The sequence below is a fragment of the Agrilus planipennis genome, unplaced genomic scaffold (assembly GCF_000699045.2).
Source record: "Agrilus planipennis isolate EAB-ADULT unplaced genomic scaffold, Apla_2.0 scaffold95, whole genome shotgun sequence".
NCBI classification, from domain to species: domain Eukaryota; kingdom Metazoa; phylum Arthropoda; class Insecta; order Coleoptera; family Buprestidae; genus Agrilus; species Agrilus planipennis.
The window spans coordinates 313,415-336,250 of NW_020438861.1; the positions used below are offsets into that span (position 1 = coordinate 313,415).

A 22,836-nucleotide genomic window follows, 5' to 3' on the forward strand; every position below is an offset into this window, starting at 1 on the left:
GGCATATCTAACGATTAAACTAATACGTTTAATTACGTACTACCAGCTGTTATCGTTAATTATTTAATTTTATTTATTGTTTTGTGGCTTCTTTTACTATTGTTATCTGTAATTCACCGTATTGCAACTAATTTTTTAAAATTCTTCTTAATTTAAATACGTATTTTCATTGTTTATTCTTAATAAAAATAATACTTTATAATTGACATTTGGTGTTTTCAATATAGGAAACTCACCGCGTATTATCAAAAGTAATCTAGTAGTCCAGAAATCTCACGAATTAATTTTGTGTCAAGAACTGTTTTATATGTATAACTATTATGATGTATAATATGGTAATATACTCCGTTCCTATTTAATCTAAACAATAGAAGATTAAATGATAGCGTTTATACGTACATTCCATTCTTAGCGCGGGAATAATGCGTCAGAAATTTCAGCTCTTCGTAAAAATCGTAAATATTTCGTAGACACACCGCGCGGTGACTTTTCTTTCTCGAAAACACCAATTGAGAATAGTAATATCCAGCTACTAAACTGTCAGTTTGGATGTTTGAGTGACAACAATTAACTTAAATTATTTGCTTTGTAGTTCTGCTAAGAATTTCACATTCATCTTTCTGAAGAACTAAACGATTTTAGCTACTTTCACAAAGAACAGTAAGTAATGGGAAACCTACGAAAGAGAATAAAATTCTTCTTAAGGCTATGGAAATACACACAGAGTGCACTACTTCGACGATTGTTTGAAGTTAACCAAATCCGCCATCATCATCATAAGGTCGTCAGTCCAGTCAGACTGGTTGGACACGCACCTCCACTCTTTCCTATCCTGAGCTAGCTAATCTTCGCATTTCCCTAAAACTAGAACAACCAACATCCTTAGCTATTTGCAAACACTAATATAATCTAGGTCTATCTCCCCCCTTCCTGACTCCCGTCTGCCTCTAATACGTCTCTGACTAGACCTTCATGTCTGTGAAAGTGTCCTTCCAAACTATCTCGCCTATTTCTTATTGACTACCATAGACTTCTCTGTTCTCTGTTTTTTCGCCCTTTTTCCTATCCTTCTCGGTACAATTTTAGTTAAGATTTTTGACGAATGGGAAATTAAGCTAGTTGCTCTAAATGTCTCGCACCTATCCGCGCCTCTCTTTTTAGATATGGTTAATACCACGTTTCGTTTATAATCCTCTGGAACTTTCCCCATCTCGTAAATGTAACTAACTAACTTAAACATACGGGAAAACCTAGCTCCACACTATCTTCTTTCTCTAATATTTCTCCTAACTCATGGCCTGCGTATAGGTTCTCTAAATATTCTTTCCACCTGTCTGCCATTTCCTCATTTTCTATCAGAATGGCCCCTGCCTCGTTTCTTATATTATTACAACTGTACCCTACATCTCTAAAATTCCTTTTAATTATACCATAAGCCTCATCGGTTTTACCTACTTCAAACTTTTCTTCTACTTTTTTGCACATTCTATCAATTCACTGTTTCTTAGCTGCCCTACACTTCCTAATTATTTCCCACTTTATAGCCTTATATCTTTTTTGCCCTTCTTCGTCTGTTCTGTTTTTGTATTTCCGCCTTTCTTCTATTAAGCATACAATCTCATTTCTAAGCCAAGACGTCTCCTACCTTCCCTCTTTTTCAGAATTTTCAGTTTAATATATGTCATCATAACTACTAACTTATGATCGCTATCTATATCTGCTCTTGGATAACTCCTACAGTCCTTCACTTGATTTTTAAATCTTTGCCTAACAAGTATGTAATCTAACTGATATCTCCCTAAATCACCTGACATCTTCCACATATAGCGCCTCCTAACGTGATGGTTGAATAAATTATTCGCGACGGTTAAGTTATGTTTACCGCAAAATTCTATCATCAGTCTATCTCCCCTATCATTTCTACTGCCTAGTCCAAAAGAACTTGCTATTGCATCAACTTTACCGTCACCTATTACTACGTTGAAGGTTCCTTCAACTATTAGGTTTTCCTGCCCTTTATCTAAACTTAACACGTTTTTTATATCTGCATAAACTCTACTACATCTACTAATACCGTTTTTACCAGCTTCAAATTTAATTTAACTATAACCATCCTATCGCTTTTTTGTAAATAACCTTTTACACTCTGCCCTACATTCCTACGCATCCGGTATGTACTATTCTAAAGTCTCCACTCCAGAAGTCTCCAGCTTCGGGCCAACACACTTCACTAATGCCTGCTATATCTAATTCTAATCTATTCATCCCCATTTTTGAATTTTCCAATTTCCCTACTTGCCTCATTGTCCTAACATTCCACGCTCCGACTCGTAAAATATTATTTATGGTTGAACCTATGGTCCGGCTCCTAAAATAATCGAAACTCGCATGCTGATCCACCCACTCTAGTTTGTACAAAAATTTCGTGAAAGTTCAAGTCCCGTCGGATCAGAAACGATTTTCCAAATCCGCCATAATATATATACCTTGTGTGTAATAAACCCTCTTAGAAGGTATGGATGAGAAGCTTGTGGGTACAGCTATTTTTTCTGAGAATATTGTTGCTCCAGCTTTCTTACTGTAGAGAAGGTATGATTTTTTGCTACCTACTGCTCTGTGCTACTTTAAAAAAAATGATAGCTTGAAAACGGTAAATTTTAGAATACGAAAGACTTATGAAGGTCTACCTAAAATCATAAGTAAAATTTAAAATCGTCACATTATACAGGGTATTTTGCATATTTTTGCTGTGTGACATTTTTCTTTGAGGGAGAGTGAGGCCGATGTAGTTCCAAATCTGTGCATTTTAATATCTTCTGAACCTTTCAACCGATTTGAATATTTTAGGCGTTGATTGAAAGAGCATTTTATTTTCATTTCAAAGAAGAAGAAGCTTGTATTTGAATTGTCGTACTGGGGTTAAATTGACCTCGGATTTGTATGCGACCCCAGAAACATATGAAATACATGGTCAACACCCCCAGCCCGATTTTTTTTGTAGGTGTGTTATTATTCCTAGTCCTGAAGTCTGCTGTCGTTGTTATGTATTTTCTTTTATTTGTTTGGGAATAATAGCAGACCGGTGAGCTGCAGACGCGAGTATTGAAAATAGTAATACAGATTTGACAATCGTAAAAGTACCTAATTACCAAAATCTGCGACTTGTATTTGTACTTTTAGAAATCTAACGTTGTGCTCCTAATGCGGGAGGAAGGTGATTGCCCTTTCCCAAAATAGGATGATATATGAATATGATATAATGTAAGATGGCTGCGATCAATGTTTTTCTTTATATGCTTTTGTTTATATTGCAATAAGGCCTTATAATTATAGATTAAAGATAAGCAAAGTATCTAATTGATAACAATAACAAAATAAAAGGGAGTAAATAAAAACGAGGTGAAAATTGGTTACAATAGGGTACTCATTAAAAGAAAAATGGGAATATGGAAAGAAAGAAAAAACGAGTTTTTTACCGAATCGTCCGATGAGGATAAAGAACAAACAGTAAAAAGAGAAAAGTAAAAGGAAAAGGGAAAAGAAATATATAGGCATCCAAAAGCACAAAGTAAATACAAAAAAGATTATCCTTGGTTATAACTCAATGATGAGAAAAAAGAAGAAGAATTGTTGGAGTTCGTTAGAGAATTCGATGTAATCAATATGAGAGAAGTATTAGTTAAATGAAAGAATACAGAATAAACTATATGCGAAACTAGCCAAAAGTCACATCTGAAGCACAGAACCAGTAAAGAAAAAATATGGTAAAGAATGTGCGGATGCCATGCTGTCTAGAAATAATGAAAGAAGTAGAAATGTAAAGCATAGGTGACATAGAAGGAACAGTAAAAATAAATGTAAACGCAGAAAAAACAGATTTAAAATAGTAGTAGTAGGTATACCATGCATTCCGAAAGTGAAACATTTTTTAAAATAAACCACAATAGGCAAGAAAAAATTTCATATGTACAGATAAACTAATAATTACGATATTAAAAACAACCACGTGGCGATATTAATATACAACTGATTTCTTTATATTACAAATTAAGGGGAAGAAATAGATGCTGAACTGTCTTCCTGGTTCTCCAGTACCTACTTATCTATTTTCTACAGAAAGGAACATTTAATGATAAGGAAGATGCTTAAACTAAGTAGGCTTCCAAAAATTTTTACTTCTATTAATTAAAATAGTTGTTAAATGTTTGATAATTTTATACGTCAAGGTCATAACTATAGCTAATCGTAAGTAATAATGGTATATTCAAAAAGACATGGGTGATGAAAACGTCCTGTACACTTCTTAATCAGCAAAAAGATTTATAACAATTTAATAGCTCTATAAGAATTAAGTGTAATTGAATCCTTTCATTAAACCGACCGTTCCCATTTGAAATCAAGCGGATTAATGCTTTTGCATGCACGGATCCAAAATAAAGAGCGAGTTGATGCTTACTATTAGTTAGTGACTTAAAACATGAATAAAACCCGCTGGTGGGGATCAACGCCTTGAAGACTACTTTCTCTTCTCGTTCTTGTGTTTTGTGTCCACACCATCTGTTAACTGTTAGTTTGAATGGTACATTTGTAGGATATGCTTGTTTGTTCATTAATGCAAATGTCTTTATTCGCTGAACGTGGTTGATATACGTTCTCTTATCTGTGTTGGTGATAGTGGCGGAACTTTTTCTTGTGAATGACTAGTAGTGAGTTGCTGCAATTACAGATATAGACCAGACAGGATGTGTGTCAACTGATTTTACAACAATTTCCTCGAATTTGACCCAACATGAGTTGCCTATATCCGGGTCATCGCAATTTCTTCTTTTTTCTGCCCATATACACTTTACTGGTAGTAATCACTCACGTTCGCACAGGTATGTCATGAGAATGAAGTTTTACTGGCCGTTTTCAAGTGATTTACGGCTTAAATAGATGGCAGAAACACAACATCAAATAGTTAACTAAAGATTATGTTTTGCTTTTAAGCCCAATTATTTTTAGAAGTTGTGTTATTTATTGATTTAAGCTGAACTAAATATTTTATCATAAAACCACGTGCTAATACAAAATGAATCTATTTATGCTATGTTAACAGACATATTAAAACTTACCAATTTTAATGAAGTAAAAATATTCAAAGGTTGTAAACGCCTGAATTCAATGAATACACATATAACCTCATCATTTTGATAATTATTACAATGGAAATATATTCTGACATTACTTAGAGTTAGTACTTTTCACAGACGTTGTATAAGGTAAGAAGAAAATAATAATGAGTATACCAACATAAATCGACCAGAGAGCTACTTAAACCTTTTTATTTTAAATTAGAATTAATACATCTTTGACGAGTTTTTATTTAATATAAGTACCTAAGAAAAATCATAATTTTGTAATTTTTTACGGAAAAAATTCTAACATTTCATAGTCGAAGACAGATTGGTGTTATTGAGGTGCATATGTATTTGACATTATTGTATGCTACTTCCTGAATTTTGTAAACTTTTCATTATTCGAAAACACAAATGTTAGATACATTTTTATTTTAATAACGTTTTATATTGTCATTAAAAGTCGAAGATTTTGACTGTCGATAAACAAAACTATCGTTATCAGTAAATACGATAAATTGTATAGAAAATAATGAGAAGAGTTCAATATCTATTTTTTTTCCTGTTCAATGTAAGAATTAAAACCAACGAAACGGTTTATAGCAGCCGTCAACGTTTTGCCTTTTATTGTTATACAAGTCTTTTTCGAGATAATTAGTCATCTCTGTACGTAGATGATGTTAGATATGAGACTGGTACATATTTTTATTAAAATGTAAACAATAAAAATAAACTTATTAAAAAAATTAAATCAGTTGTATGACAAACCTGTTATCAAGAATGGATCTTATGCAATTAATAATTATCATTTTTTTCATTATAAAACTAAACTAAAACAAAACTCAAATTATTAAATACAGTCGAACTTCCGTAACTCGAATATTTTTTTTGTATGTATGGCGTTCATTTATCTTTAAAAGGAATTTCTCCATTTCTTTACTTCAAGTTAAAAGTTGAAACTTTATATTATGAATATTACTGTCTTCTTAATTCGAATTTCCAATAATATTCATCGGAACAATCAGCTGCAGCGATAATGATCAATGGCTCGACTTTTTATGTTTATAACAGTTATGTATTTCTAGCAACAAACTGCAATAATGTTGATTTGCTGCCGGCCGTTTTTGGCCTTGGGAAAAAGTATATATTATATTTGCTAATGGTCAATGTGACTATAGTCATCAGGCAAATAACGTTATTAAGGATACTATTAGGGAAAATTCTAGTATTTCAAGGAATTTATGGAATTTCATTAATACTAAATTAGGCAAAAAGATTGAAAACTGTAACACGATAAACTTCATTGAAAATGAAAACGGAATAATACGAGACCCTAATGAAATATCAAACTGTATGAACAAAAAAAAGGTCTTAGCCTAACTAACCATAACAGTTTAAAAACAACACGGACACGTGTTTCGCTCACATACACGTTGTGAGCATTGTCAACGGAAGACAGTCTTGTGCGTGTTGTTTTTAAACTGTTGTGGTTAGTTGGAGTAAGACTTTTCTTTTTGTTTATCAATACGCCACAGTCTCCTTTATATTTATTTCAACTGTATTTGGCGAAAGCTTAAGTAAAAATATTAAGTCATCACCGAATGGTAAAATTGAATTGCTTCCCCTATAATGATAAAAGCATTTTTCTTAATCTAACTGATCCTCTCGAAATTCAAAGTATAATTATAACTTAAAATCGAAAGTGGTGCTATTGACAATATTAATACCAAAAACTCTTAAAGCTTTATCTATGCATATCGCTGATCCTTTATCCTATATTTTTAACTTATGCATTGTTAATTCGGTTTGGTCTGACACGCTGAAAATGACGGTAGTGGTCTCTATTTATAAATCTGATCACAACAATAATGCAGTTAATTATAGAACAATATCATTAGTTTCTAACATAGCTAAAATTTTTGAAAAAAAAATCTACAACAGAATATATAATTTTGTTACAAACAGTAAAATTTTGTCCGAAATGCAATTTGGTTTTAGGAAAAATATAGGTACCACAGATGCTCATAAGTTTTTCAACAAATAAAATATATGATAAGCTTGATAAGAGCAAACCTATTGCTGTAACATTCTTAGGCTTGACACCTACTTACCACACGATTATTTTAAACAAATTATATTGTTATGAATTAAGAGGGGCTGTGCATAAGTTGGTATCTACTTATATAAATAATAGAAAACAGGAGGTTAGCTTAGGTGATTTTGAAAGTGATTATATTAATGGTAGAACTGGAGTCCCTCAAGGGACAATTCTCAGCCCTTTTTATTCTTACTCTATGTAAATGATCTACTTCTTGATATGCCTAAAAATTCTATACTCTCTTATACAGATAACACTGCCACTGTTGTATCAGGTGAAACATGGAACGATGTACAAATCGCTAAAAACCTGCATTTAAAAAATGTTTCTAAATGTCTGGCAATTAATAAGCTATCTTTAAATATTACTAAATCTGTATATATAACCATTTCTAACTACAGTGATAGTATACCTGACGGTTTAGATCTGGGTTTATTTTTTGACTCTAATTAAGGTGGTTCAAACATGTTCAATATTTGATGAATAAACTAAAATATCTTATTTGTATCTTTTTTAAATTATCTAAATTCATGTCTAATGAAATCTTAAAGATGGTTTATTATGCTTTTTTTTCATAGTGTTATGCAATACGGAATAATTGCTTGGGGAGGGGCTTACAATAACAATGTAGAAGTACTACAAAAATTACANTCTACTGAAATCTTAGATGGTTTATTATGCTTTTTTCCATAATGCTATGCAACAGGGAATAATTGCTTGGGAAGGGGCTTACAATAATAGTGTATAAGTCTACAAAAATTACAAAACAGACTACAACAATAATTAATAAAAACCACTATTATACTAATTCTCCTCTCAATATCAGGCTATTATTTGCTTATGAATCCCTGAAGTTTAATTATTACAATTTAAAGCAATTATTCATCAATTCTGACTGTAGAACTAGACATATAGTTATATTTATGCAGTGAAACTTTTTAATGACTTACCAAACAGTTGGAAAATAATAGATGTAAAAAAGGAATTTACCAAATTAAAAAAATGGGTCTATGAAAATGTACACTAATGATCTTTTTCTCACTTATTATTAATTGGTAATTGTTAGCATGTAAGTTTCGTGTTTATTTTGCAAGTTTTGCTTTTCGTTTTCTTGTGTGCCGACAGGCTTTTTCGCTTACTTTTTTATAATCATATTAGTTGTAATTTTTCTGGCTTAATAAATTAAATTAGATTAAATTAAATTAAATTAAATTAAATATGTTTTAATTTTGAATAGTCACTGACCTATTTCGATTTTTCTATCTGTACCATGTACCAAATAATTGTTTTTTAAAGCTTTTCTCTCTGACACATCAGAAAATCATTTACTCAAATTTTCTAACTTAATCCAGCACTTACCTAAAATAAGGCAACGGTTTGTTGTCACACACACCGCAGGCAGTTATTTTTGATAAAAATAAAAATAGCAATAACTACAAGAAACCATTTTTTAAAATGTGTGTAGGTGTATCTAGGGTAATTGTATAACGTATACTGTGACCTTTCTATATATTTATCTTTATCTGAAATTGCAACACAAAAATTACACTTGAATAGTTCATGTTATTAAAGAAAATGCTCTTTTGATTAGACATCTGTATAAATATCATATATTTTTATAATTACGTTCCTCTTTGGCTTTATTTTTTCACTTTTCGCAGAAAGACAGTACTTCTTGTTCATAATTGCAGAGATTATTTTAAAAGTTCAACAACTACTTAAGAACTAAATAAAAGAATATGTGTTTATAGTATATATAAATAGGTATGTGGGTGGTATACCAACGAAGTCCTTCGTTACAACTTTAAGAAGTACCTAATAGGATTTACTGTTGAAAATTTGGCATTCGTAATAATTTGATTTGTTCTATTAACATAAAATAGTTTCATTTATTTTTCATTTACGGTTACACCGGAAGTAGGCACTTTTTTTAAACAGAATACCCTTTTATTATATCATTAAATATCTTGGTTATTTTAAAGTTTTATGATGTAAGCCTAGCCGAAAGCTCCACCGCTTATAGGAAATAAACGACCATCTCTATTTCTCCTATTTTTGTCAATAATAGCGCACTCTATTTACACAAACTATTACTGTGTCTATTATTAATGGTCTTTGGTGTCATGCAAAAATTTAAAAAACGTATACAAGAAGTTCTAAAAGCTAATCTGAATATTGCAAACTTCAGAAAACAAATACTTTCTTATTTTAAATGAAACACTTTATTTTCACTTTTCGAATGTAGATTTTTATTCTAAATCGTTTAGTATGCCTGTACCTACTATTTACTGTTAAGAAGATATAATTGATTTTTGTTAATTATATACCACATCCAATACGACCTTTATTCATTTGTGTATTTCCACCCCTATTTCACCATTGCTTTTACGTATAGGTAAGAAGCCTAACGCAAGAGCGACTGTCTCACGTTGTAATCTACCATTCCACGTTACGTACCGACGTAGAGTGCTGTGAAGATACTTAAAACTCACGTTGATTCTCGTTTACGTCGCTCACGTTGTCATCATCTAAGCTTTCGCAAAAAATCTGCTACCGCAACGTACGAATTTGCCTAAAACTAACCTACCAACACAGACGTCTACGGGATAAATGCTGTTACGTACGGTACGTCCTACGTTACGTGGTTACGTAAACTATCTATTGTTTTCGTTTTCAACATAGGACAAGGATCCTGATTCTCGCGGTAATCCTAGTTGAAACAAAGTTTAGGCGATCTAAATTTATTGGTTACTGTTTAAACTATCTAACTGATCGATGAAAACGATAAACATTAATGGCTTTCTAACTGTCATTCATGAATTTGCAATTATTTTGAAACTGTCTCCTACAGCTATAAATATAAAAAGTAATTAATTACTATTATGCAGCATTGTATCGTTGGTGTGTGTGTATTACATAAGTTAATTTTAGGAGCGGCTTAAAGAACATAAATAAATACCACGTAGGCATTTATAACATATTACTTCTAACTTAAACTTGTGTTATTGTGTGTTAGGATTAAATCAGATTTGCCCTAATTTGTCAAGCAAATAAAATAGTGGTTAGTATCACCTATATTTTTCTATTATTTTTAAACAACCAAATAAAGTTAAAAATTCGGTTTTGTTAGTGTGTCAGTCTGAATTAAAATACTATGAAGGGGTATATGTATAACCACAAGGCAATTCAAATTAGTAAATTTAAGTAATAAATGAAAAGTACGAAACCTCCATTATATTACATTAATACAGTACATATCTTGGTCGTCTTACAAGGTATTCAACGTTAGATGTTAAGAGCGAACTGTACACTACATATAAAGGGACAATTTGCATTCTAAAAATGTTCTAAAATGACCAGTTTCAACTTTTATTGAAACTCGTTATGTTATTCTTTCGATTAGACTGCCATCTAGTGAATATGTCCAATAGAAATCATTTTATAAAGCTTCAGAAGCTAATAAAATAATTCGAATTCAGAAGCTACGTGTTAGTAGCAATCAACATTGTTATTCGATATATTTTGAGCAATTAGCGTACACGGAATGTACCTATATGTTGGTAGTAATTCCCCTATTGCACGTTCAGAACCTACTCTGTGGCCTTCTGATACAGCTCAAACATGGCGCAAACGTAAAAACACTGCTTGCTCTTAAGATTCTCAGTATTTAGCTTCTAATAGTTTAAGTAAAGTATTTATAAACTGAAGATATTGTTCTATTGGTTCTGACGTTTATATGATTTATTATAAATTTCTGATAGACATCCTTTCTTAAAAGTATTTTATTGTTTTTCTAACCAATGCAATAACGGGGTACATTATTTGAAAATTAGGCATACTAAAAAAACTGTTTTGTGTATTTGAATTGCCTTTCGATACGATAAATTCAAAACATTTTCGTATAGTGAAGATTCGGGCTATAGGGCCGTAGTCTAAGTGAATTATTCTGTCCAGACGTTTCGTCAGCTACTGCGGCTGACATCCTCAGACAGAATAGTTCACCTAGACCACGGGCCTATAGCCCGAATCTTCACTATACTATGGATTCCGGCCGTGAAAGCCTTTGTTCTTATATCAAAACATTTTGAATATAATTTTTCCTAATATTCTTAATTTAAGCGTATTTTTCGAATGCTCTTGGGAACCTTCATGTTTACTAACTTTTAGGGCTAAAATGTCTTTAGAATTGAACAAACAACTAGCACTAAAATGTTTATCCTACGTGGATTGATTTTGTAGACGTAACTGCAGCATCGACGTTTATGATTTTTTCACTGCAATTTTTTCATTAGCTGCGAAACGCATTGCCCAGTAAAACAGCTAAGAAATTCGTTTTGCAACAATACCTTCACAATTTGTCACTGTGCTGTTACAGATCCTGAGCAAACTAAAACATTTGCTCATTTGGTAGGTATTGTGTAGCATTGAATAAGCTGAAAATACAATTTTTTCCGCCTTCAATATAATTGTACTGACAGAAGATGTACCTATTTGCTAATCAGAGCTGTGACGATCGGCAATTGGGCATCTTATTATTTGGAGTGCTCTTTCTTCTCCTCAATACTTGTAGTACACAAAGCCATGAAACAACACTAAACACTTTTTTCAATCTTAAATGTAATTAAATTTTTAATTGTGCTTCTCCTTGGATAGGTAGCCGCCACATCTACATACTTAGCTTGATTAGAAATAGTGTATGAAGACAAAACACAATACATATACTGTTATTAGATATGCAGATATTTATTTTTTCCTAAAAATCTGCAAAAATTATAACTGTTTCCTATGCATGGTATTATGTGTAAGTATGTTTAGGTAGGTACCTGCAGTTATATCAAACACCTTGACCAATTGTGAGACAAAAAGCTAATACCGGTTTGTTATTTCGACAACCAGAACTAATTTAACTCATAAAAATGGAAAAGAAATTACGGAACAGTAAATACATAAAAACATTTACAGTCCCACAAGGAAATCAGCAGGTGTATTTATTTACTAATGGCAATGAAGAGAAGAATTGTTGATTTATAATTACTAGCGTACTTTATTTTTGCAGTTTTTACCAGTTTACATTTATTGTTATTTTTGACAAGTGAACGTTTATTTTTATCGATAACGGTTAGGTTATGCGTTTCTTTACACTTCAGGACCTTGCCTTCCTTTGGTCTAAAGAAAATAAATAAATTAATTTTGAAACATTGATTAGATATATGTTACCATTAGCAAACCACTATAAATGTTGACCTTATAAGGAAAGATAAGGAAAAGGATTAACCAAATAACCAACGTTTTCCTGAAATTCAGTTTACACACAGAAATAACAATTGTACACAAAAATCTGCATGATTTCTTTTTTTTAAATCAAATTAAAAGATTATAGAAAATTCCAGAATGTTTTTTTGTAGCTCAAATTCACCATAGTATCACCATTAATCTCTTCAAGAGCTTCACTCTGCCCAGTCTACCACCACTATGCTAAATCTGAATATTCCTAAGAAGAGAAAAAATGCACTTTGACGAGACATTTGATCTAAATATTTGTCTTAATCCGTTAATTAAGCATTCCATAGATTATTTACTTAAAACAAATTAATTTCCACATTTGTGCATTATTTGAAGCTTAGTAGTTGTTTGCTATTACAATTCTTTAAATCCTACTTTCTTTAGCAAAGGTGGAAGTTACAATGATGTAATTCATTTTAAAAAATTTCTAACTGAGATGAAAGGGTACTACAAAACAAGAACAGTATGTAAATGTATGGTTATTCGAAAGTTCACCGTTTTAGGAAACTCTAGAGTTAAGTTAAATTGTATTTATTATTTTTAATGTTTTCTTCTATTTTATTTGGAAAGTAAATGTAAAGAACATTTCAGTATGTTCAGCTACTCTCAGTGGGTAGTTGTTAAAAAGATATTTTTATTGAGTACCATAAATAAATCGTCTGCACATTCAACGGCTATCGTGTCCATCGAAAAATACTTGTTTGTATCCTCTACATCACCCTCTACCAATGATAACCATTATATGAATATTTATTCCGTTTTTATTTTATGTCTTACACACATTCTTTAAAGTTAAATTTCTACCTACGTTATTACTTGGCAGAATTTGCCGGAAAAGGGAATGAAATGGAATTCGGTAGCCCACCTCGGATGGTGGACACTCGCGTTATGGTCGATTTTACAAAAAATTGTAATCGCAACTGCATTGGTTTTTATTATTCAAAATAGTTCCATTTACCTTCCACTTTTTTCTCAACTCAATGTATCTAATAGTCTGGTAAAGTCGTAATTTAATTGAATAAAAAAAAAGATTTTCACTTGGATAATTTACGGAAATTCACATTCCGAAGTATTGGGTTTATCCACATTTAATCCAAAAACAAAATTTAGGATTTTATACTTTATAAGGGTCAAAACGATCAAAAGTTGATAGAATCCTCGTCTGAAAAACCTAATTCCATTAACGTTTTTTATAAACTATAGAAATACTGACTATCATCATCATAAAAGTAATTCCTATAATTGGAAAAACTTGTCAGGTGCTCACAGTATATTAGAATAACATGTTTCCAATTTCTAGTCGGGTAGCTGAACAACAACGTGACAAGGGTTTGTCATCTGTTCATGAAAATATTGCTAAAATTGATCTATCTGAGCTAAGAAACAGTGCCGCTAGATACGTATATGGAAAATAGTGCTAGTTCTGATAAGTTCCGATTCGATGCCCGTAAAGCAAAAGTTGATACATTTAAAATAAATGACTATGTATTACTCAAAAATGAAGAACGTAATCATACTAAAATTGATCTAAATTTTCGGGATCTGTATAAAGTAATAGAAATTCTTTAGGGTGACCGATATTTGATTAAATCTTTGGTCAATAATTGAACCCATAAATATCCTCAAGATAGTGTGAGAATGATGTCGGAGAGTAATGTTCCTGTCGAGTTAGATGTTTGTGGTGAAAACGATGTGGATATCAAATAAGTCTGTTGAAGACGGTGCGGAGGCAGGGGCCTCAAAAGAGTTGTAAATAGTAATTGCGGACAGTCGCAAAGTTAGTGTTGAGAGTTGCACCATTTTTGTCAGGTCATAGTCAGAACTGCAGATCCATGGTTATAGTCTGATCAGGGCATGATATGTGATTGATAATGCGGGAACTTGTTATCTCAAAAGGAGATAAGAGACATTAGTTAAGGATGCGTAAGGCATCAAATTTGATCGCTTTCTCTTTGTTTCGAGTCGACAGTAAGGGCATTATGGTAGGCATGTTAACCTTCTACTACTGACGTGTAAATGTTTGAGCACAACTACTGACATGGTACCAGTTTGACCCAAACCTATTTGTATGAAGCAGGGACTTTATAATCAATTAAAAATTAAATTAGTAATACTCGTTGTATCATTAAATGACAGCAATTATGTAGCGTATTTTATTTTGGAATGTTATTAATAAAAAAATGACAGGATTGATGGGAGGGATATGTAACCATAGCTTAGAAAATACAGTGTTGTGCTGAAGGAATTGCAATTTCGGTAACTTATTATTTTAAGTCAAAACGCATAGCAAACAGCAAAGATAATACATAGTGGCAAATAAAAAAAAAAACGCATGGATTAAAATAAATACTTTCAGGAAAAATCGCAGCCCATTAATTATAAAATCCGTCGACTGATTATCACTGGTATCTTGACCAAGTTCTAACTGACGTGGTGTCACAGGGATCCCAGGAAAACTAGAATACAACTACAGCACCAAACTAAACTGCCAACTCGTCAAAAAAATAATGCTGACATAACTTAAAGGTAGATGGGAGCTGCAGGATTCATAGGAAAAGCATGTACTCAGATAAGTCACATTAAAATTCAAATGTTGTTTAGGTCCTAGTTGACATGTATCAATTTATTAGGTTCTAAGGATAAAGTAACATATTTCAAGTCGAGGTGATAATTGAGTTCACTGAACGTAGACACGGGCTGTTCTGTTATAAACGAAAGGATAGAAAAACTTGGAAGAACACTTCGGTGCCGACGGTCGGGAAACAGAGACAGCTTGTGTATTTGTTTCTACTTAATTAAAACTGATTGTTAAGAACTATTGTTTAAAATGTGTGCGTTTTCCTATTACAATGGATAATCAACGAATAAATGTTAATGGAGAAATAAATGTTATTCCGACATGTATTTAAATACGTTAAATACACAAATATTTCAGACAATACATTAAAATTATGGTGCAACTTTTTCGCAGTTTTCTGTTTCATATGTTTTTAAATCTTTTAAAACTACACACTAAAAAGTAGTATTGTGGATATTATTATTATTTATGAAGTCTTATCTCCCGCAGAAGTCGCAGCAACTCCAGAGTCATTCTAATTCACGGATATATGGTATTTTTCCCAAATATTCAACATTTTTTTACATTATACTCACGTATTATTAATATACTGAATGAACCTGATTAAAACATGTCTGAGTCCAACGGTCAAGTCTTTCCGTCAAAATAAACTTTCTCACAAGATGCATTTAACCTAAAATGTTGTGGCACCTAGCCATATATTTACACTGTAATGTTTGAGAATGTTCACGCATGATAATGATGATGACGACGGTGAAAAAGAGCCACTAAAACAAAAAGGACAGTAAACTTGTGAAATATGCGACTTCTTCTGCGGCCTTGTAATAATTAGCCGTATCTATAATATGAATCGAAGAGAAAGCACTACATCTACGTACGTAAAGCAATCTCGTATACCGGCATAAAAGCACTTCATAAGTGGGTTAAGCAAGACCATAATTTTATGCGTGTATTTGCTGTGGGTATAATTATATGTACTTATACTAACGTTTGTATGTCTGTAGATACTCACTTACCACATGAACATAACTAACAACAATTGTACGCACATGTCCCAATTGCATTCTAGAGTTGGTCGATTCTTCTTTTTTCGCAATTCGCTTTCGACCTTACCCAAGAAAGAAACCGGTCAAAATGAGTCGAGCGTAGAAAACGAAAATTCTTCATTGCATGATAATGTAAAGCGTACCGAACTGGAATTTTTTTCAGGCTAGCTGTAACATGCTCAGGGGTGAATCAGAATATGGTATGATAATCCGTAATAGGATAACGTATTCACTGCTCAGGCCGGTTCCGAACAGAAATACCTGATAAGTAAAACCGAATTTAAATAACCTCCGTACCATGTACGGAACCTACAGTTCAAACCAAATACGAATTTTAGTGTTTCATCTTATAAGGACCATACGTGGTACCTTTATAATTAGTGCTGCTCCTGGCACTTGTAATATACGGAAATGAGACGAATTACGAAATTACTACCTTTAATTATTAAACAAACGACAATGATCTAATTCATGAAGACAAATAATTTAAAATATTATTTTCAAAAATAATTTTAGCTAGCAATGGAATTCGGAAAATTTTTAATAATGATGGTGAATTTAATAATAATAATTAATGAACGAGCTAACGTAAGTATAGCAAGAAGTAGCCATATAACTATCATATAATAAGTGTACTTTATATTGAAACACATTTAAAAAATAAATCACTACCATTCCATTACTGGATATATCACAAACTTATTTATTGAAACACGTGTCACCCGTTAGTTAATCACATCATTATTCTGAAATCTTGACACGATTATTAAACAGTAACCATCACTGAAACTATATAGTTAAATTAGAGGTACTCGTATTTTGGGGTAGATTGTATTAGTTTTTGTATTTTTTTGTTATTTACGAATTTACATTAGTGCGAGTGCATGTTGAACGATACCTCTAACTTAATGGTGGTTAATAGAAAATCACATTAAAAATAATATAGATAGTAAGCGGTTTACTGTCACAAGAAAAGCGGAAAAAACCGTCAGAGACTTTTAGTAGTTCCTCGAATGGAGCTTAAATAAGGCTGAGAAATCAAAAATTTTAAAAACAGAATTTAGTCAGTAATAAATAAGTTAATTAATTGCAGTCAATTACAAATATTGAATAAATAAGTAAATATTAAGATATTAATAACAAACGTTAGTAAAACGTAGTTGTGATGTAGGTAATTGTTCTCTTTTTCTTAAAGGTAAATTTGAAATATAAAATGAGAGCCGGAATGTAAAAGTAGATCTGTAAAGAATATTATAAAATTGATCCGGTCCTGACGATAAGGATTCCTGATTTAGTCCGATTTTGATTTCGTAATCAGGACCGTATCAATCACAGATAGTACGCAGTTGCAGAGAACATAAAAAAAAACAAATAAAATAAAGAAAGTGGCCTAATCTCTAACCTAAGTTTTCAAGATTTATTTCAAGATTAAAAAGAAGAATGCTTGTACCCAAAATATACTAGACTAAATCCACTGAAGTCTATACTGGATTGAGTTTTGCAACTTGCAACGATAAGCTCGCGTAACAAAAGGTCTAAAATTAAAGCCACATCAACTTCAACCAATATAAATATATAAGACGAGGTAGTAAATGCCGTTCTAACGCGCTTGGAAGATCTTTTCAGTGGTAACCGTCATATTCTTTGAAAATTGTCTTTTTCGATTAACATATACGCGAGGGAGTGGGCTGCCTAGATTGGGTTACTAACAAGGAAGACTAGAGATTCTAGAATCTAGATTTTAGAAGTTTTCTAGTAGGCTTTGTAAAATTTTTTGATTTTGGCAAACTTACAGCCGATGGAAGCTTTCGAAATATTCGATGAAATTCGATAAAGTCGAATCGTTCTTCCCGCTTTGAGAGCTTTTCAACGATGTATGACTTTTGGGATTTCTTGCAGCCAATGGAAAATTCCAGAAAACTCTGTGAAATTCTTAGAAGACGTCGTATTCGTTCTTCTCCCATGTAGAGCTTTCCAATGATTTATGGCTTGAAACGTTTATTCACAATCCGTAATATCTTCCAAAAGGTTTGATAAAAATCTTCGGTGACGTCGAAGTCTTACTTTTCGTTTCTAGAGATTTCCAATCATATGTAGGGTATGTTGGGGTAGTTTACGATCAACAGAAATTTTGTGAAAATTGGTAGATGGAACGTTCTGCAATGTTCAATAAAATTCTCCAAAACCTCATCCTGCTATCTCTTGTATCCTCTTCAGTCTCATTTCATACACCATACCTTTTGCACTACTAATTTATTTTTTGCTAATTAACCTTTAGCTAATACTACTATTATTAATTAATAATATTAACACTACCATATCGCCCACTAAATCGCTTCTTCGTTCTTTTTCTAATTTCGTCTTCTATCGCTTTATATTTAGCAATAACTACTTCTTCCGACCTCACGATGGGAGCTAGACTTTTTCTAGAAAGATTCCAGGATGTAGATTCTAGAGACTCTGGTTTTTTTGCTTTTAGACCAATCTGGGCAACTCACTGTAGGCCTCTTTACTCTTGTTCCCTTAAGGTGGATTGCCTACGTGACACTATATTACACCTACCTATCTTTCGATTCGTTAGTAGTTTATTTACAATTTTTTATTGCTCAACAAATACAGTCAAAACTAAAAGTTACTATTCTATAATTTTGTACGCCGCTAACATTTCTGTAATAAACTGTCATTATACAAAAGTAGAAAAGTATTGATCTTATTTTAACTAAAACTAAAACTAGTAGAAGGTAGTTAATAAGTTATCAATTTTACCTTTCAAACTAATTGCATGAGATAATTTTGAATTTTTAAGTAGTAGGTACAGTTAAAAGAAGTTTTAAAATAAGTATGTATATAACAACCTTTTAGGATAAAAGAATGCGATTTTTTTTAGGAGAACACTACTCTTTGATATCCTCTACAGTGCTTGCATCCTCCGGTGTCCCCCTTTTAAATAAAAACGGGCCAATTTATCCCAATTTTTGTAACAATTTTCAGTACTTTCTATTGTAGTAAAATTGGATTTAAAACAGGAGTGTCCTGAATTATTTGAAAATTCTGGCTACCATAGATAAAACACTGTAAGTGGCGGAATAGTTGCAGAGAAGGATGTCATCTAGTAAAGATACAATCACCTAGAGGCAACTGTTGAGAAAGAGTAATCAACGTTGATCTTGTTCCTATTTCATGATTTAGGATTTTTCTTTTATTTTTCCAATATTTGCCTAACTACCATCCAGCTACGGGACCCTAGTTTATTAGAAACAAAACAAACTTATCTGTAAGTATATAAAGTATAGTTGTAATCATATGAAAGTCTCGTTCGAGATGATTACTTTATAGTACTTACCCCTACTTGCACCACAAAATTTACAGCAAACAAAGAGTATAGCAGGGTAAGCATGGATGAAATGCCCTTCGGGAAAGTGAGATCAATTTTTTTATCTTGACATCACATCATTAAGAGAAACTATTCCCTAAGTTATCATGCTTCAGCTCGCGTTAGTCTTTCAAATAAATTAATTAATCGAATTTCGAAGAAAAATTTTTCTTTCCTTTACAACGTAACAAATTTTTGTAATTTTTTTGTATACGGTAGATATGTTAAAGAGCTTTTTAACAAGCAGTATTAGCCTAGAAGCTCTCTCAGGAAAAAATAATAAGCATGCACTTAATAAAGTTGGAATTAAAATTATGTATGTAATACACTCAGTTCGGTCATTTTACACTTTCCACACCCGGAAATTTTATCTACTAATACGAAATGCAGACTGAATTTTGACCCCATAGTTAAGCCCAGAGTATGTTACTTACAAGAACAGAATTGATATCACTAGTGAGAGGCCAAAATTTTATTTTGGATTTTTGAGTGAATAGTTGACAGTAGACTGCGGTATACTAGAACCTACTTCGGGCATTAATCAAAGATCGACTAGATTTATGAGGAACTTTGTATCAATTGTTGACCTTAATTGAACGATTAAAGAAGCAAAAGAATCTAACAACAACGCCGCTAAAATAGATGACGTCTAATTCTCAAACTTTAACTGAAATTAAAGTGAATTAATTTTTACCGCTACAGATAATCTGAAATGAAAGCCTTACAGAAATTTTTCTAAAATTATCAATCAACTGAAATATTCAGGAAAAATCTGTAACTTCTTATTTTACTTTTTCTACTTCCTTAAAGACAAATACAATTAATTTTAATTCATCTCTTACTATATCCGGGGACACGGCCGTAGCTAGGGAGGGCATTGTGAAGCAATACCCTACCCTGAAATCACAATGCCCTACCTTAAAAAAAACCAAAGATATATATGAACTTTTGGCATCTGTGGCAACTGTAGGATGTAGCACTGCAGTGTGAGAATCTACGTTTTCAACTTTAACTGAAATTAGTAGGCCTCAAAGGCTGTCAATCGGTCACGAGAGAATGGCTGGTATGGTATTTCTTGATCTGAACGAAGTTCTTCGCATTTTTAATAACATGGCGAATCGTAGAATTCAGCTGTTTTAAATATTTTTTATTATTAGATATGTTAATTATTATAATAAGTTTTCAGAAACAATATAATCTAAACGGTATTTTTGGTCGTATTTATTTACTCGTATCACCCCACCCAACAATTAATTATTACCTCACTCATTTAGACGTGGATCTCTACATCCATATCTGGAAGTTCAACCAGAAATTATTTGTCTACGAATAGCTATTGAATATATATAGTGATTGATTTAGGAGCTCATACTTCGAGAGCAGATCAATTTTTTACTTTTGCCTTACCTGTAACCAATGCTGCCCTACCTCAAATTGGACTGTAGCTACAGCCCTGTCCGGGGATCATACATTATCGTATCTTGCGGTTTTTAGAAAAATTGTGGTAATTTCGATATCCTCACCGCTAAAATTCAAAGCAATTGTTTTTTCTAGAGTAGCATTAGTAATATAATAGGTGCCTATGTACAACATAAGATACTAATGATCGGCTGATGCATTGACTAGTAAACCGTAAATTTCGCCAGCTATTTATTACTTAATAATGTATGTTACATGACAAACCGATTGCACTGATAAATTTGAGTCTTGGTAGCCTTAAATAACCTTCAGCGGCTATTTCTTCACTTCTAATGCAGAAATAATATACGTCTAATTACTACCCAAAACTAATTTGTCATATTATGTAATAGCTTGTCTAATTAATGTATGGAGGGTAGAGGTAAGGAGTACCATCTCTGTTGTGAAAAAGTATCCGTCAAACTGCATTAAATTAGGGTGGCGCCACAATAGCACCAGGGTAAATTTCAAATAAAGCTCCGAAAGTTATTAGAATAGGATAAAAAATAAACAAGGAAAAAATTACTTTGAACTACCTAAATGGTTGAGGTTTGGTATACTAGACTGTCACTAATCACTCTAGTCACTACTTCAATCCATCAACTTCTGCTACATTCATATAATACCTTTGCCTATACTAGCGCCATTTTGGAGGGTTTTGAACTGTTATTTACTGCTTATAGCTGGACACTTTTTCAACTTTTCCCCCATACGAGATAGTTCTCCTTACCTTTACCCTCCATAAAGTAAAGCAATATATGATATACTAAACCTTTCCGTTGTGTTCAGATATTAATGTTAGCACTATACTTTCATATGTTAAGAATACGGTAAAGTAAAGTAACTTTAATCTAAAATAACAATTCATCAAGTTTAATTATTAAATCACATAAATTACGTAAACGTTACATGAATACTTTCTATTCACACTAAAATTTATCATACGCTATTTGAATTCGTCTAAATTTTTGCCATAATCGATAGTGTGCAGCTTGCATATTCCAATTCTACCATTACCTAAGCCAAACCCTTGACGTATTTATAGCATATATTCCAGTACAAACGTCTCTATTCTAAAACCAAACATATTTTATAGTGATTGTCTAGGTGACAAAGTCCAGTTAAGAGTTCATCCATACTAATATTATAAAGGCGAAAGTTAGATTTTCCTTACCAGTAGTTATGTTAGATCTTCACCCCTCATGAAAGAGATGGACTGCATCCCGAGCCGTTTCTCTATAACTGAACACTTTTCCAATTCGTTCCAAGTTGTATGTTTACTGCATTTTATACACTAACAAAGATTTTAAATCAATGTCATACTTTCATATACATATTTGGGTATAAAGAAAACAAGCACTGGGTTGATTTAAAGACAAAACATTGATTCAGGGCACGTAATGGCCTCCAATAGCTTCTACGTCTTGGAATGCGGTATAGGTAAATTAGTTTATCTTACGGTAAGCAATACAAAAATCACCATTATCACCGAGGCAACAATGGTGATAAAATATAATGCCTACATTTATATTCCTCCATAGGCATTTTTATACAGATAATTGTGCAAGTATGATGCCAACGTGGAAGTCTATTTTTTTAGGTCTGTTATGCTAGCCACGCAGTCAATAAATCGTATTTAAAAAATGTCAAAATTAGGTGTTTTAAGTGTTCATATTAGATGCAGAATCTAAAAATTAGATGCTCTTTTACCTACACCGCAACATTCAAATTTGAGTTTATTTTTATATTGTGTTTGCAAAAAATCTGGAAAAATCATTCACAGAAAAAATGTTCGAAAAATCACCTACCCAGTCCCACTATACGGCAATTGTACGTCTTTTTTTATTATTATATATATATGAAGCACTTTGATATTTAATAGT

The 22,836-nt window shown here is 32.2% G+C and overlaps 1 protein-coding gene across 2 annotated transcripts in view; it reads left to right on the plus strand.

The window, feature by feature from the left end:
• Positions 1-4,565: 4,565 nt before the first annotated feature.
• Positions 4,566-22,836, plus strand: part of LOC108735923 (dual oxidase) — a 104,805-nt gene continuing 86,534 nt past the window's right edge. For both annotated transcript variants that reach the window (XM_018468156.2, XM_018468158.1), the window contains exon 1: positions 4,566-4,877. In XM_018468156.2, the coding sequence (XP_018323658.1) occupies positions 4,790-4,877 (88 nt within the window). In that variant the 5' untranslated portion in view covers positions 4,566-4,789. The remainder of the gene's footprint in view (positions 4,878-22,836) is intronic.